The sequence below is a fragment of the Pholcus phalangioides genome, unplaced genomic scaffold, assembly GCF_987345545.1.
Source record: "Pholcus phalangioides strain wild (caught in Gottingen) unplaced genomic scaffold, Ppha-v1.0 ptg000039l_1, whole genome shotgun sequence".
Classification (NCBI taxonomy): Eukaryota; Metazoa; Arthropoda; class Arachnida; order Araneae; family Pholcidae; genus Pholcus; species Pholcus phalangioides.
In genome coordinates, this window is record NW_028301625.1 from 196,319 (window position 1) to 208,952 (window position 12,634).

Genomic DNA, 12,634 nt, shown 5'->3' on the forward strand with positions numbered 1-12,634 from the left:
AAGCCAACCCAATCTTTAAGAGCTTTTACAAAAACTCTTGACGTGGGATGGACGTGAGAGTGATGAGCACCATGATGACGTATGCTTGAAATATACACACGACAATGATGACTAAAAAGATAATAAACTTTTTTTTTCACTGAATATTTTTTCTGCACTAACCCCCAATAATTTTTTTACTCTACTTTTAACTTAATTCATCATACCATGATCAAATATCATAATTATTCAAGTTTTATGCAATGCGTGCGTGTGTTCGGTTTCGGAATCCTGCTCAAACTACATGTTCGGGGGGGGGGGGGAGGGTGAAGCTAAGAAAAAAAATGTTTATATAACCATTTTTTATTTCCTTTTCGAAAATAGTTTGGTTTAAGTTTTACATAACATATAAAATGATATAAAAATAAAATAAAGTTTGCAACATTGCAATTATAAACCAGGTTTTAAAGAAAAACCTAGTTTTCCGTCTTCTGAAAAATGTTGTTTTATGGACTGAAACCATTTTTCTCCCCGACCTTCCACATGTTTTTGACCTATTTTGCGAATTTATTTTTAAGTATTTATCGAATATTGTTCAGAATTATTAATCAAATATACAAGGGATGGCCTTATAGTTGCATAAAGCCTTGTATAAACTAAAAAGAAGAAGAGTACTAATGACAAAAACTGTGATTCTACCATTATGCCAGAAATAATGAAGTATTCATCCAGTATGCATTATCGGATTTAAGGAGCTGAAACATGTACACTCACTAGCAGACAATACAAGACATACAGAGAGTACAGACAGTATAAAAGAACACAGAACGATTTATGCTAGGTATTATAAAGAGAGATACAAACGAATCACTTGTATAAGAAACCAAACAAAGGGTTATGATGTCATCAAAAGAAAAAAACGTTTGAAATGGAAATGGGTTGGGCACAGTGGAGTCGGAAGTGTTATGCACCTGTGGGTGTTCAGCTTGAACTTTATATGACCGATTTGATCTCTGAATGAAGGGGTTTTGATCTCTGGGGTCGCTCAGACCGGTAGTACAGAACAGGACCGCAACTAGATGCTCCCAGGGCAAGCGGGCATTTTGACGCCCCCTTGTAATGTTGAAGGAGAGGTTTCAGAATGAAATTTGCGCCCCCCTCGGGTCTAGCGCCCGGGGCACGAGACCCGCCTGCTCCTCCCTAGTTGCGGCCCTGGTACAGAATACTGTGGGTGCTCGATCACTCTTGCACCCCCGGCTCCAACGGGACTGGTTGGACATAATGCAAGAAGACAACAGATGAACCACAAATGCTCCGAATTGGTACTGCCAGAATGTGAAACGTCCAATGAGATGAGATCCGAAACATCAGTCGGAGAAATTTTCTATTTTTCAGGTACCAACATGGCTTGGTCCAAAAAAAAAAAACGAGGCATGGCCCTGCTTTGCCAACCCTGACTGCTGAAAAGAAATTCAGATGCTATCTACATGACAACGTCTTGGTCAAACGTTCCCTAAAGTGAACAGCATTTTTTGCAGACATCGAGGCTATTCGGCGCTCATTCAAGATTGGTTCCCGGGACGAGCTGGCCGCTGACCCTCACCTCCAGGCCCAGGCCATCAACCTCCTCATTCTTCATGAATGGGATAGAAATCTCTGAATCAACAAAGAGATCTGCTGTGAGATTGAACGTCAATGCATTGAAATTGTGACGCATCACTTATCGTCGAGGTATGACCGAGGTCTGGTGGCCAACCTGATGGACATACAGGATTCAAGATTCAATCTGCTTGCTCTACGAGAATTCAAACCAAGTCAAAATCCCCGCGGACACGGCCCTGCCGTAACCAACAGAGGTCCCTACAGCCTCTTCTCTTTGCAGGGCATATGAGCCGGATTTAATATCCGAGGTAATCCCTGATCCGAGTCCGATAATCCAGTTATCGGAAAATGACGTTCAATTTCAGATGCAGCCAATGGAAACAGAGGATCCTGCTCAAGATTCAAGTCTGTCGGTAGAGAATGATTTCTCTGATCAAACAACACCATCTTCATCCTCAAATGCAACAACAGCTCTCATTGGTCAAACGCCTGCTCCCAGCCAATCAGAGGGATCGATGGGAAATCGGTCTCTGAACATCGCCAGTAATGGAAAATGGATTCAAACTGACATTCAATTATACAGAATCTGCTCTGAATCCTACAAGGCATAGATCGCCAGATTGAAATTTCTTTTCAATCAGATGCTGACTTTCTCATAGCGAAAGACTGGCTAAACAAACAAGGAATCATACCGAAGCCGAAAAAAAAAGATTAGGCTTCTTTTCCGTCCTTCTGAGGGGCTTGGAAAGACGCACTCCGATAGATGACATCAAAACTGCCCTCAAAACCTTGTGCTACACCACAGAAAAAATCGAACTGTTCAAGAAAACGAACCCAGACAAAGCTGGCGGGAAAAAATTCATAGTTTAAGAAATTGATTGCAGGTGGCAGCACTACAAATAACAAGCATTACACAGAAACAAACTTCACGGAAGGTTCATTATACATACACACACGCATTCCAACATGTACCAATTCGTTAGAGGTTCTACAAAGGAATATGGACGAGGTGCATGTCTGGTTTAGTAGTAGTAGTAGTAGACAAAGCTGGCGTTTGGAAAATTACGCTACCAAAAACTGAAGCTAATCGAAACATTTTCGAACTAACCTCCTTTCATCATCTCGAGGTCTCAGTGGAAAGATTCATTAGGAACTTTCACGCATATCAATGCCGCCGGTGTCTCGGATTCTTGCACTTTGCTTCATCCTGTACACAGCCCTACAGTTGCATTAAATGCTCGGCATCACACGAGCCGGGTCAGTGCAGCAAGATGCCGGGGATTGACACACCGACGTGCGTCCTGTGTTCCGGTACTCACCCAGCAAATTTCAAAAAATGTCCATTTTTTCTAGGTATACTGCACAAGAAAAACAACACCAGGACCAGTGCGCAAGCGGTCACAACCAAAATTCCATCAGCAACTTTCTCCAGGACCAATAAAAGAACCACGAAATCTTGGCTCCCGAAAGAAGTGACCAGAAAATTCGAACTTTTTCTCCAGACCAAAGAGAACTGTCCACTAACGGCTTGCCCGACGGACCCTCCCTGCATAAAGTCAACGGGACCTCCATCAATCAAGACTCCGTCACAGAAGGACTCTGTACCCGTCTCGCCGAAGTCTGTTACCGCTCGTTCCAGAAGTGGCTCTCACTTGCTGAAAAAGGCCATAGAGAAGCCGACTTCTATCGTCGGCATCATGGCAGCTGAAAATCTAATAGACGGTATCACTCTTAGTTAGTTTCGAGACTTTAACAACTAGGCAGAGCAACTTCGAACCAGATGGGTGATTGACGAAACTTAGGTCTAGTCTAATTTCTACCTCAAAACTTCTCCCCCGTCTCTCTATTTTTACCAGTATCCCTTTCATAAATCAAAAAATTCTCTTCAGAAAAACTTTAATTAACTCTCTCTTTGACTTTTTCTAACACTTTCTTCTCAACCGTCTAGAATCTTTCCGAATTTTTTCTATTTACATCATCCTACGCTGTAGAGGAAATCAGCAAATACCAGGACCGAGATGGACCAATAGCTGAGGACCAGTCTTTCCGACTTGCTTTACTTAGAAAAATTTCTTCTTCATAACAAGACTAACCATCTGATCGCTGTGGTGGCATTCATCTTTTCCACGAAATTTAAATCATTTAATTTCGCGATGACTTCATTTGTTCAAAATTTTTCATCCAGTACCAGCGGATTCATTCTTAATAGTACCAAATTCGCCTGCAAAAATTTCTCAAAGAAATAAGCGGATTTTCCCAACCAGACCGGCCTTTGAGAAAATTTATTTTCTCATTGTTTTTTCATCCTGACAGGCCCTTTGTAAGCCGCTGTAATCGCCCCGAGTGCAGGACTCGGCACAAAATTTCTCGCATTCCGCTTGCAGTCTGAATATATCATGGTTATCTTTAGCCTGTGAGTAATGGTTGATGACGACATCAAAAACATATTATTTCTTTTACACAAAAGGTTTCTTCAAAGTTATCAGACGTTTCAAACGTCAGCGAAACGTTCGTTCTTCCTACGCGAGCAGAAATTTGTTTTTTTAACAGTTCAGGAAATTTTACACCTTCAGCTTCAATTGCCAAGGTCACTTTTAATCTTTCATTATCTGAAATTAAGAGAAACTCATTTAGCAACATTTCATACGTCTCTTCGTTTCTTTTTTCTTTCAATTTCCAATTGACTTTTCTTTTAGATTTGATTTTGGTCGATTCGTTTTCAGCTTTGAGATGAATTTCGACATGACGGTATTGATCTAAATATTCTGGCACCGGTAGCAGACCAATGACAAAACCCACAACTGTCAAGTTGCCTTCAATTACTGCAAAGTTCATACTCTGGCGATGTTTTTGAAGCTGGAGTGGCTTGTTGTAACAGTCACTATGGCAGTACCTTAAAGGAACTTTTATGCGATCACTGCTTGTTATAGATCTGAAAATCAAAAATAGAATTCTTCAGTGTTCATATGCACATTGATTATGCCTCATTCATTTTTCATTAAGCGCTAATAACTATTCGTAGCTATTAAACTTTGACTGATACTATATTAATAGAATTAGAATGTCTTGTAGGACACATATCTAAAAAGTACCAGTACTGGAGATACAAAAATGATGAAGAAACGTATTTGGTATTTTTCTTCTAGTACTTGTCTCTATAAATTGTAACTTGTTCATTCATACATGTATCTATCTAATGCGATGATCGATAAAGTGATTGAAATTTATATAAATTCAATTTGAAATTTTTAATTTCTAATTGTAATGAATAATCAGTTTCGAAATTAAATTCCAGTAAAAATTTGAATCTTAGCTGTTGTATTTGAAATACGAATCTCTACCCTGCTATTTGTTTAATTCTTTGTCCCTCACTCTGTTGCTATGGAAAATCTCACATAGCAACAGAAAGAGGGGAATAAAGAATCGAACGGACAACAGGAAGAAGATAAGAGAAGTATATTTGGAATATCTAAACTGAAACTCAGAATTTACGAAAAGTTTATTTTTATCTCCCTCCTTTTTTTCGAAAATATCTTCATGCAAAAGATATATCAAAATATTTTCAGGAAACAAGTATTATTGATTATTGTAGAATTTTCATAAACGTGCATCTAAATTGGGTTCTCGTCCTTGGATCGAGATGCAATAATAACTGTTTTTTGTTATTGCTATTTTTTCTCTCAAATCTGGACTTGGCACTCTTTAAAGAACTTGTAGATAAAAAAAATTGTTAAAAAAGTCATCTTTTGGTTTATATTAACACATTCGTAGTTTTTTTTCTCTCTCAACTTGGGAATACGCTGAAGACGTTATCGTTAAGCGGTATTTTTGAGTTTTCAACATGCTTTCTCGGTGAGAGTGCAAACCAAGCTTCTAGAAAAAATCTTTTTCTTTACTCTCATGATTTTTTTTTTCTGATAGGTATATCTAATGAAAGTAGAAATGTGCATCTACAGATGCAACTATGGCTATCGATATGAATGTTTATCTCAGACGATTTATGAAGACGTTTCAAGGATGGTTGAGCTCTAAATGTATCAAATATACATTTTTTATTTTTAAAAAACAGATGATATTGTAAATATTACGAAATTGACGCAAAATACGGACTGTCTAAAACTTTTCACGATAGCTGAGATTTTTGATTACGCGAGAGAATAAAGTTCTTTAAAAAAAAAAAAAAACACAAGGTGCTTTTGGGCTTTTTTCAGCAAATTTTTATTGAAATGACAATATTTCATTGCGACAAGAATAGAACATCGAGTTAGCCATCGTCAATTATCGCCAATTGCTGCCAACTATCACTCAGCAGTATGTTTTAAATCAGCGTTTCTCAACCTTTTTTGTACACAAGGACACCAGTAAAATGTCTGAAACAGTTCGTCGGACCACCAACTCACAGCATGAGAGGAGTGGCTATATGCTCCGTATTTTTGGTCGGGCTGACTTTGTTATATATACAGTTATCCTATTTTTTTTCTACAAAAAGCTCATTCAAAATTTTAATCTTTACTAAAATCGTAATAAATATAATTTTCATAATTTATGAACTGTATTATAACAATTATGGCTATAATATACATCCGACGTATTTGCGATGTTCTATGTTTTTTTTCCGTGTGAGCTACATTTCAATTCACGGTGATTTCCAGTAGCCTTCATTTCACACATGTTGGCGATCTTGCCGACTTATATCAACGTTTTTGGTGACAATTGGCGATGTCCCGTATTTTGCCGTAAGTAAGTTTCCCGTATTTTTTTCAATTGAAATATGGTCGACATGTTATGATGAATGTTTTTTGTGTAAAAAATTTTTGTTTATTGCGATTTGCAGCAGCAGTCTTTTATATTTCCCCTTACCCTCCGTCAATTTTAGCAATAATTAGTAAATTTTTCTTAAATTGCATATTTGGCTGCGATGAGTGATATCCCTTATATAGGATCGCAATTTCTCACATTTTCCTCGATGAAAAATAGTATCCCTAAGTATGAAGATGTGGTTTTCAATTAAAACCAACCATAGGGATATATTACTATTATCAATTACAACAACTGAGTAATTTTTCATTAAGCTAGAATTAAATTATTAAGTCTGCCCGCGGACTACCTTTACCCTCGTCACAGACCACCTCTGGTCCGCGAACCATAGGTTGAGAAACGCTGTTTTAAATCAAAAGACCATTCTTTTCAAGTTATGCGCTATCAATTTTAAACACCGAGAATATGCCCATGATAAATTTACAGATGATGAAATAAAATGGTGTATATATATATATATATGTAAGTCTTTGAGTCGCTTCATTAATTTTATAGAAGTTCGTTTCTGTGAGCTGCTAGACATAAATAGTTTCTAGCGTGAGTAGTTGGTTCATTTACTGTTGATGTTGATGCTGCAAACGTTGATGATTCTTTTCAATAAGCCCTCATACATACAGATAAATATGGCAGCAAAGGTACCTTTAGGTCAAGAGGCATATAATTTCTGAATCGATATCTAAAAAGTATGTACATATTTAGGGGAAAGTCAAATTATATTTCATGACATGTTTTTAGAAACTACGTACACAGTATTCGATAAAATTTAATTCCAGTCGTATAAATAATTCACTTCGCCAAACGGGGAATTGCCTAGACATAACGAACAGATACGATCTTCAGTTAGTTATTTCTCACACCTATAGAAACAGACACAAGAAAGCTTGCTTCTGGCCAGGGTTTTTTTTGAATTAATTAATTCAATTTGTCTAATCAGACAAAAGAAAACTAGAGCCAAATAAAGAAAAACGTTATTCAAATTGATGCTCTTTTAGGATATATTTGCGAATAGACACTCGTTATTTGGAGAATTTTATCTTTTTATTTAATCATGAAATTAACATATCTTTGTGATTCGTCGCGAAGGCGATCGGCAGCAGGAACCCGGTTTCTGGCTATGAAGCACAAGTATCACAATCATAGTAGATAAATACTTGAAGTACAGCTTTTCAATGTTGTGTTTTACATAAATTATAAAGCTTAACATGTTTACAAAAAACAAAACAAAAAAACACTTAAACAGCTATCTATTTTCTGCCTTTTGGGAGGGGGGCATAGAAAGAAACAAGTAAAATTTTAAACTAATGGGGAATATCTGATAAGAAAATTTGCAACTTCTATATACGATAATCATCATAAAACTTTTTCAAGATTATAAACCCTTGATATTTAATTCAACGTTGATAAGGAGAGAGTAAGGTATCATTTTGTAGCAGAAACTGTAATTATATTCTCTCTTCACTTTGGTAGTATCTTTTAATTATCGATCATAGTATAAATTTTTTGAAAATTGAAAGTTATTTCCGTTTTTCCAACAGATAAAAAAAATGTATAACAGTTTGAAACGCAGATATGGGGTAAAGTTTTGGCTCTCGAGAGGGAAAAATTAATAATACATGTACTTTGATTGATATTGCGCCCTTGAAAATGTGTTTACTGTCAACTGACCAGAGGCTGAAGGCTAAGCCGACTGATACGCGAGGTTATCCGAATCGTGGAGCGTTGGTATCGCTTTGATGTTATCATGATATTTCTTCCAGTTGTGCTGCATATTTAAGATAAACACGATGCTAATTTTCTTCTCTGTTGTTGGAGAAAAAGGCTGCTGAAATGCGTTTTAGTCTTTGAAGAGACTGTCGATAATTTTTGGGAGAATAATCAAAGTGTAGCAGCCAGGAATAATTTTGCGGTTTCAAGAATACAAGGGTTGGAAAGGAGGTAGTGGTAAAACTGGTGCCACAACGCTCAAGAATATTAGAGGACGTTTTGGTTCCGCGCATGTCTACAGGAAAGATTAGAGCTGCCCAGCACACTCATTGTCCACGGTGTACGGTGTTGTGCATGCAGACAGATGGATACAAAGCTGTAATTTGGTAGTTCGTAATTGGACTGCGTTGATTTACGGATTGTGTAATTTTTATGTGGAAAGAATCGTGTTCACTGACCATAGCTGAGGTGGTGTATGGAAGAAACATTTAGGAATGCCATGCAGATCTTTGAAAAGTCCGTGGCTACGAAGTCCTAATATATTGGACGATAGACTTTCAGGTGACAACATTTCTGAACTGCTTCTGCGTGACCAGGGGTGGCTCGAGACGAAATCTTCACCCGTAACTGATAGCTTTTTTTGGCGTCCTAGCTCATCCAAAATGAAAAGAATATTATTTTTTTTTCTGGCTGATTTTTTTCAATTCGAAACGCTTCTTTTTCAATTTACAAGAAATCAAAAACTTTCTCTGTATGGAATAAGTTGCCTGTTTTGTACCCTAAGAATCCTTCTCTAACTCACATATCTCTTTACTACAATGGAACTTCCATAACGGACGGACACTCCCCGCGCAAACAGACACTTTTGAAGACTGTATAACTGAACCCCAATGCTATGAACACTCCGAGTTAGCAGACAAAAATGTCGGTCCCATGGTGTCCATTATTGAGAGATTCCACTGTAGCATGTCCTTCCAATAAAAAAAAACCATTTTTTTAATTTTACTGTAGTAATATTACGGGTTCCACATTAAAAAAATTATTACGTTGTACAAAAATTTGGCATTGAATTGTTCTTACTTGCTGCACACCCATAGTCCGACGATAACGGAGCCACCTATCCATGAACTAGTAAACTCCACGACCAACGACACTTCAGAAGGGGAATGGGTGGTTGTAGACAAAGTCGATGGGGGTAATGGTAGTGGTGTAATTATCGGGGATTCTATGGTTAGGGAACTTGGGGACAAGGTGTGAGGGATTTCCGGGATTTCGAGCTTTGCTGTCTTCCGGGGGGGGGGGGATGAGTGACGTTTGAAACACGCACACGCTGTTCGTAGGAGAAGCTTCTCTGAGGAGGGGTAGTCTTGTGGGTGGAAACGAACCAGGTAGAAGCAAATATTAGTGAGTCTCTGTGAAAGTACCGGGACTTCACTCGGGAGGGGGATTCAGATGTGGTAGTGATTCCACTCCTAGACCAGGTAGACGGGTATGTGGAGCTAGTTAATGTTGTTCATAACAGTATAGATGGAGAACTACCCAATGCCCACTTGGATAGCTTCTCGATTGTTGCTTTAACGCATAGGAATCAAAGCGATAGTGAGTTGCTCCAGACAAACTAAATAGGATTGCAGCAAGGCAAACGAAAGGAATATGACTTTTAATGTTGAAAAGTGCATGGTCGCTCATTTTGGTTCGAATTAAGCACATTTCACTTAATGTGCTTTAAACGTATTATAAAAGCCAGAAACTTTAGTAATAAGAAAGACTTTTTAGAAAGTATGAAAGCTGTGGAGAGCCTGGATCGTATAGCCATAACTGAATCTTTGGCAAACGATGGAGATGAATCATTCTTACAAATCTCTGGATTCGATACTTTTTTTTTCAGAAATAGATCTGGTAGAAAATGGGGTGGAGTCTTGATTTACGTGAAATCATGTTTGCAGGCCAGATAGAGTAACATACAGAGTAGTGATATTGAAATTACATGGGTTGAAGCTTGAAAACAAAAACGTCATAACCTTATTGTAGGAGTTTGTTATAATCCACCGGATAGGAATCCGAGCTACATTTCTAAGGCTTATGATGAAATTTAGTTCGTGAATAAGCATAAGAGGGTTATTATATTAGGGGATTTCAATTACCCGGGTATAAATCGGGAGCACTTATCGGCTAGAGATCAATATGAGAGAAGAGACAACTTTCCTTTCAGTGACCAAGTGGTTAGCTTCGTTTGTAGCTTCTTCGTGGGTAAACCTTATAACAAAAGAATGGTTCCCTGTTTTCAACCAACTTTGAACTTTCAGAGAAAGTTTAGCGGTAATTTTCAAAAACCAGTTAGAATTAGTTGGTATTGTAAGTCAATGGAAAGAATTTAGGACAAAACCACCTTATGTCTTGAATGACGTAATCCCCTTTGTTCGTAAGAGTCGTGTTTGTTCATACCGCCTCGTCTGGTTCACGGATAGCGTGCGTAATCTTTATAATGAAAAGATGAAAAGAAAAAAGGCATTTTTAGTGAGTATACAAGTGGTAGAGATAACCCGTAATCATTTATTGAAAAAGAAGGGCATTGAAGAAAGTGATAAGGGATAATAAAAAAGAAATTGAATTCAAGTTGGCAGATGGCACTGAACATTCTAACTGACCGAAAATAATTTTACAAGTATGTCAACAATGGATATACGGCAGTTGGCCCTCTCTTGATAGAAGGATCTAGGGTAAAGAGCAATATAAGCACGTGTAGTGAGTTTAGTGACTTTTTTGCGTCAGCTTTTAATACAGAAAGCGATATTCGAAGTATCCAGGTGTGTCATGGGGTGATAAAATCCTCGATGATATTCAAATGGAAGATATGGAAGTCTTAAAACTTCTTAAGAAGGTATATGCTAACAAACCACTAGGACCAGATGATATTTATTCTAGAGTCCTTAGAGAACGTGCTAATGAATTGTTGGAGCCAGTCCCACAGATTTACAGGAATAGTGTAGCTGGGGGTATCGTCCCAGGTGATTGGAAGCTTGCTAATGAGGTTCCGATGTTTAAAAAGGGTAGTACAGAAGCTGTGTCCAATTATCGTCCAGTGAGTTTAACATGCTTAATCTCGAAAATATTGGAAATGATTATTATGTATAAAAGGCAGTATGATTCATGAAGTGGATGGACGAGAATACTGTACTGTCAAAAAACCAGCATGGGTTGAGGAAAGGAAAATCGTATGTAACCAATCTATTTTGCTTTTATGATCACGTGACTAAGACTGTGAAAAGGCAAAAACGTCAACTTTGTTTATCTTGATTTCCAAAAGGCATTTGATTGAGTCAAACATGGTAAATTCTTTAAGCGTTTACATGAGATTGGCATTGGGGAAAACTTCTTGAATTGGACAGAATGGTGGATACGAGATAGGTGACAGTGAGTCATGGTGAACAGGGAATTTTCTGATTAGACAGGTGCCACAAATGAAGTCCGTCAAGGAAATACTTTGGTCCCATTCTTTTTCACTTTTTATCGATAAACTCGATGAGGGTATCGATGGGATTGTTAGCAAATTCGCAGATGACGTGAAGCTAAGGGGGGTAGTCGGGAATCAAAGCGATAGGGGAGTTGCTTCAGACCAACTTAAATAGGAATTCTGCCTAGGCAAATGAAAGGAGTATGGCGTTTAGCGTTGAAAAGTGCATAGTCGCTCAGTTTGTTTCGAATATCCACGTTTCACTTACGAGTTGAATGGTATTAATACCCTGCATTCAATCAGTGTCATCGATTTGGGAATTATAATTGACAAGCGGCTTGGATTTTCTCAACATTGTTCAGCATTGGTCAAAAAAACCGAATAGAATTCTTAAAAGAGAACACATTCCTAAAAAGGGTCGCTTCGCGTTTCCCTATAAAGTCGTTCTACCGTTTTTCGTTGCTTAGTTTGTCCTAGACTGGAGTATATCGTAAGGTTTTGAAGACCCTGTTTCGAAGTATCTTTGCAATTCCACAATACCTCCGCCAGACTTTCAATAACAGAAAACTGGTTGAAAATAACTTTTTCAACAGGACTTGTTTGTATTTCTACGTAACCTACTTGTAACACTAACACACTTTGAATATGTAGGATCAGAAAAGCATTATTTCATCAGTTTTCCTTCTAATTAGACCTTTTTTTTTTTAATATTGCGATCAGACATTAGAGGAAATTTTCAGTTGCAAAAAGAATTTCCACGCGCGTGCTCTTGTTGGTACACGGGACTTGAGCTATAAACAGAGACTTGATTTTTTGAGTATGTTTACATTGGAAGAGCGCATGTAGCGGGAGGATGTGATTGAAGTGTTTGGAATTTTCAACGGGATGGATAGGATGGGCCATGAGCTATTTGGCCAATCCACTGCTTCGACAAAGAGACACCAATTTCGAAGGGACAATTCCAGGTTGTGGTGTCGCCAGGAATATTTTTTAATGGGGTTGTAAATAAATGGAATAGCTTACCCTCGGAGGGTCGTGAATTATAACACATTTTTTTCTGCACTATTCCAGTAGTGC

The 12,634-nt window shown here is 37.9% G+C and overlaps 1 protein-coding gene across 1 annotated transcript in view; it reads right to left on the bottom strand.

Moving 5' to 3' along the window:
- Window positions 1-295: 295 nt before the first annotated feature.
- The window catches only part of LOC149065428 (BTB/POZ domain-containing protein 6-like), a 29,759-nt gene continuing 17,420 nt past the window's right edge, over window positions 296-12,634 (bottom strand). The window contains exon 4 of the mRNA XM_089253744.1: window positions 296-4,513. Within this exon, the coding sequence (XP_089109870.1) occupies window positions 4,018-4,513 (496 nt within the window). The 3' untranslated portion in view covers window positions 296-4,017. The remainder of the gene's footprint in view (window positions 4,514-12,634) is intronic.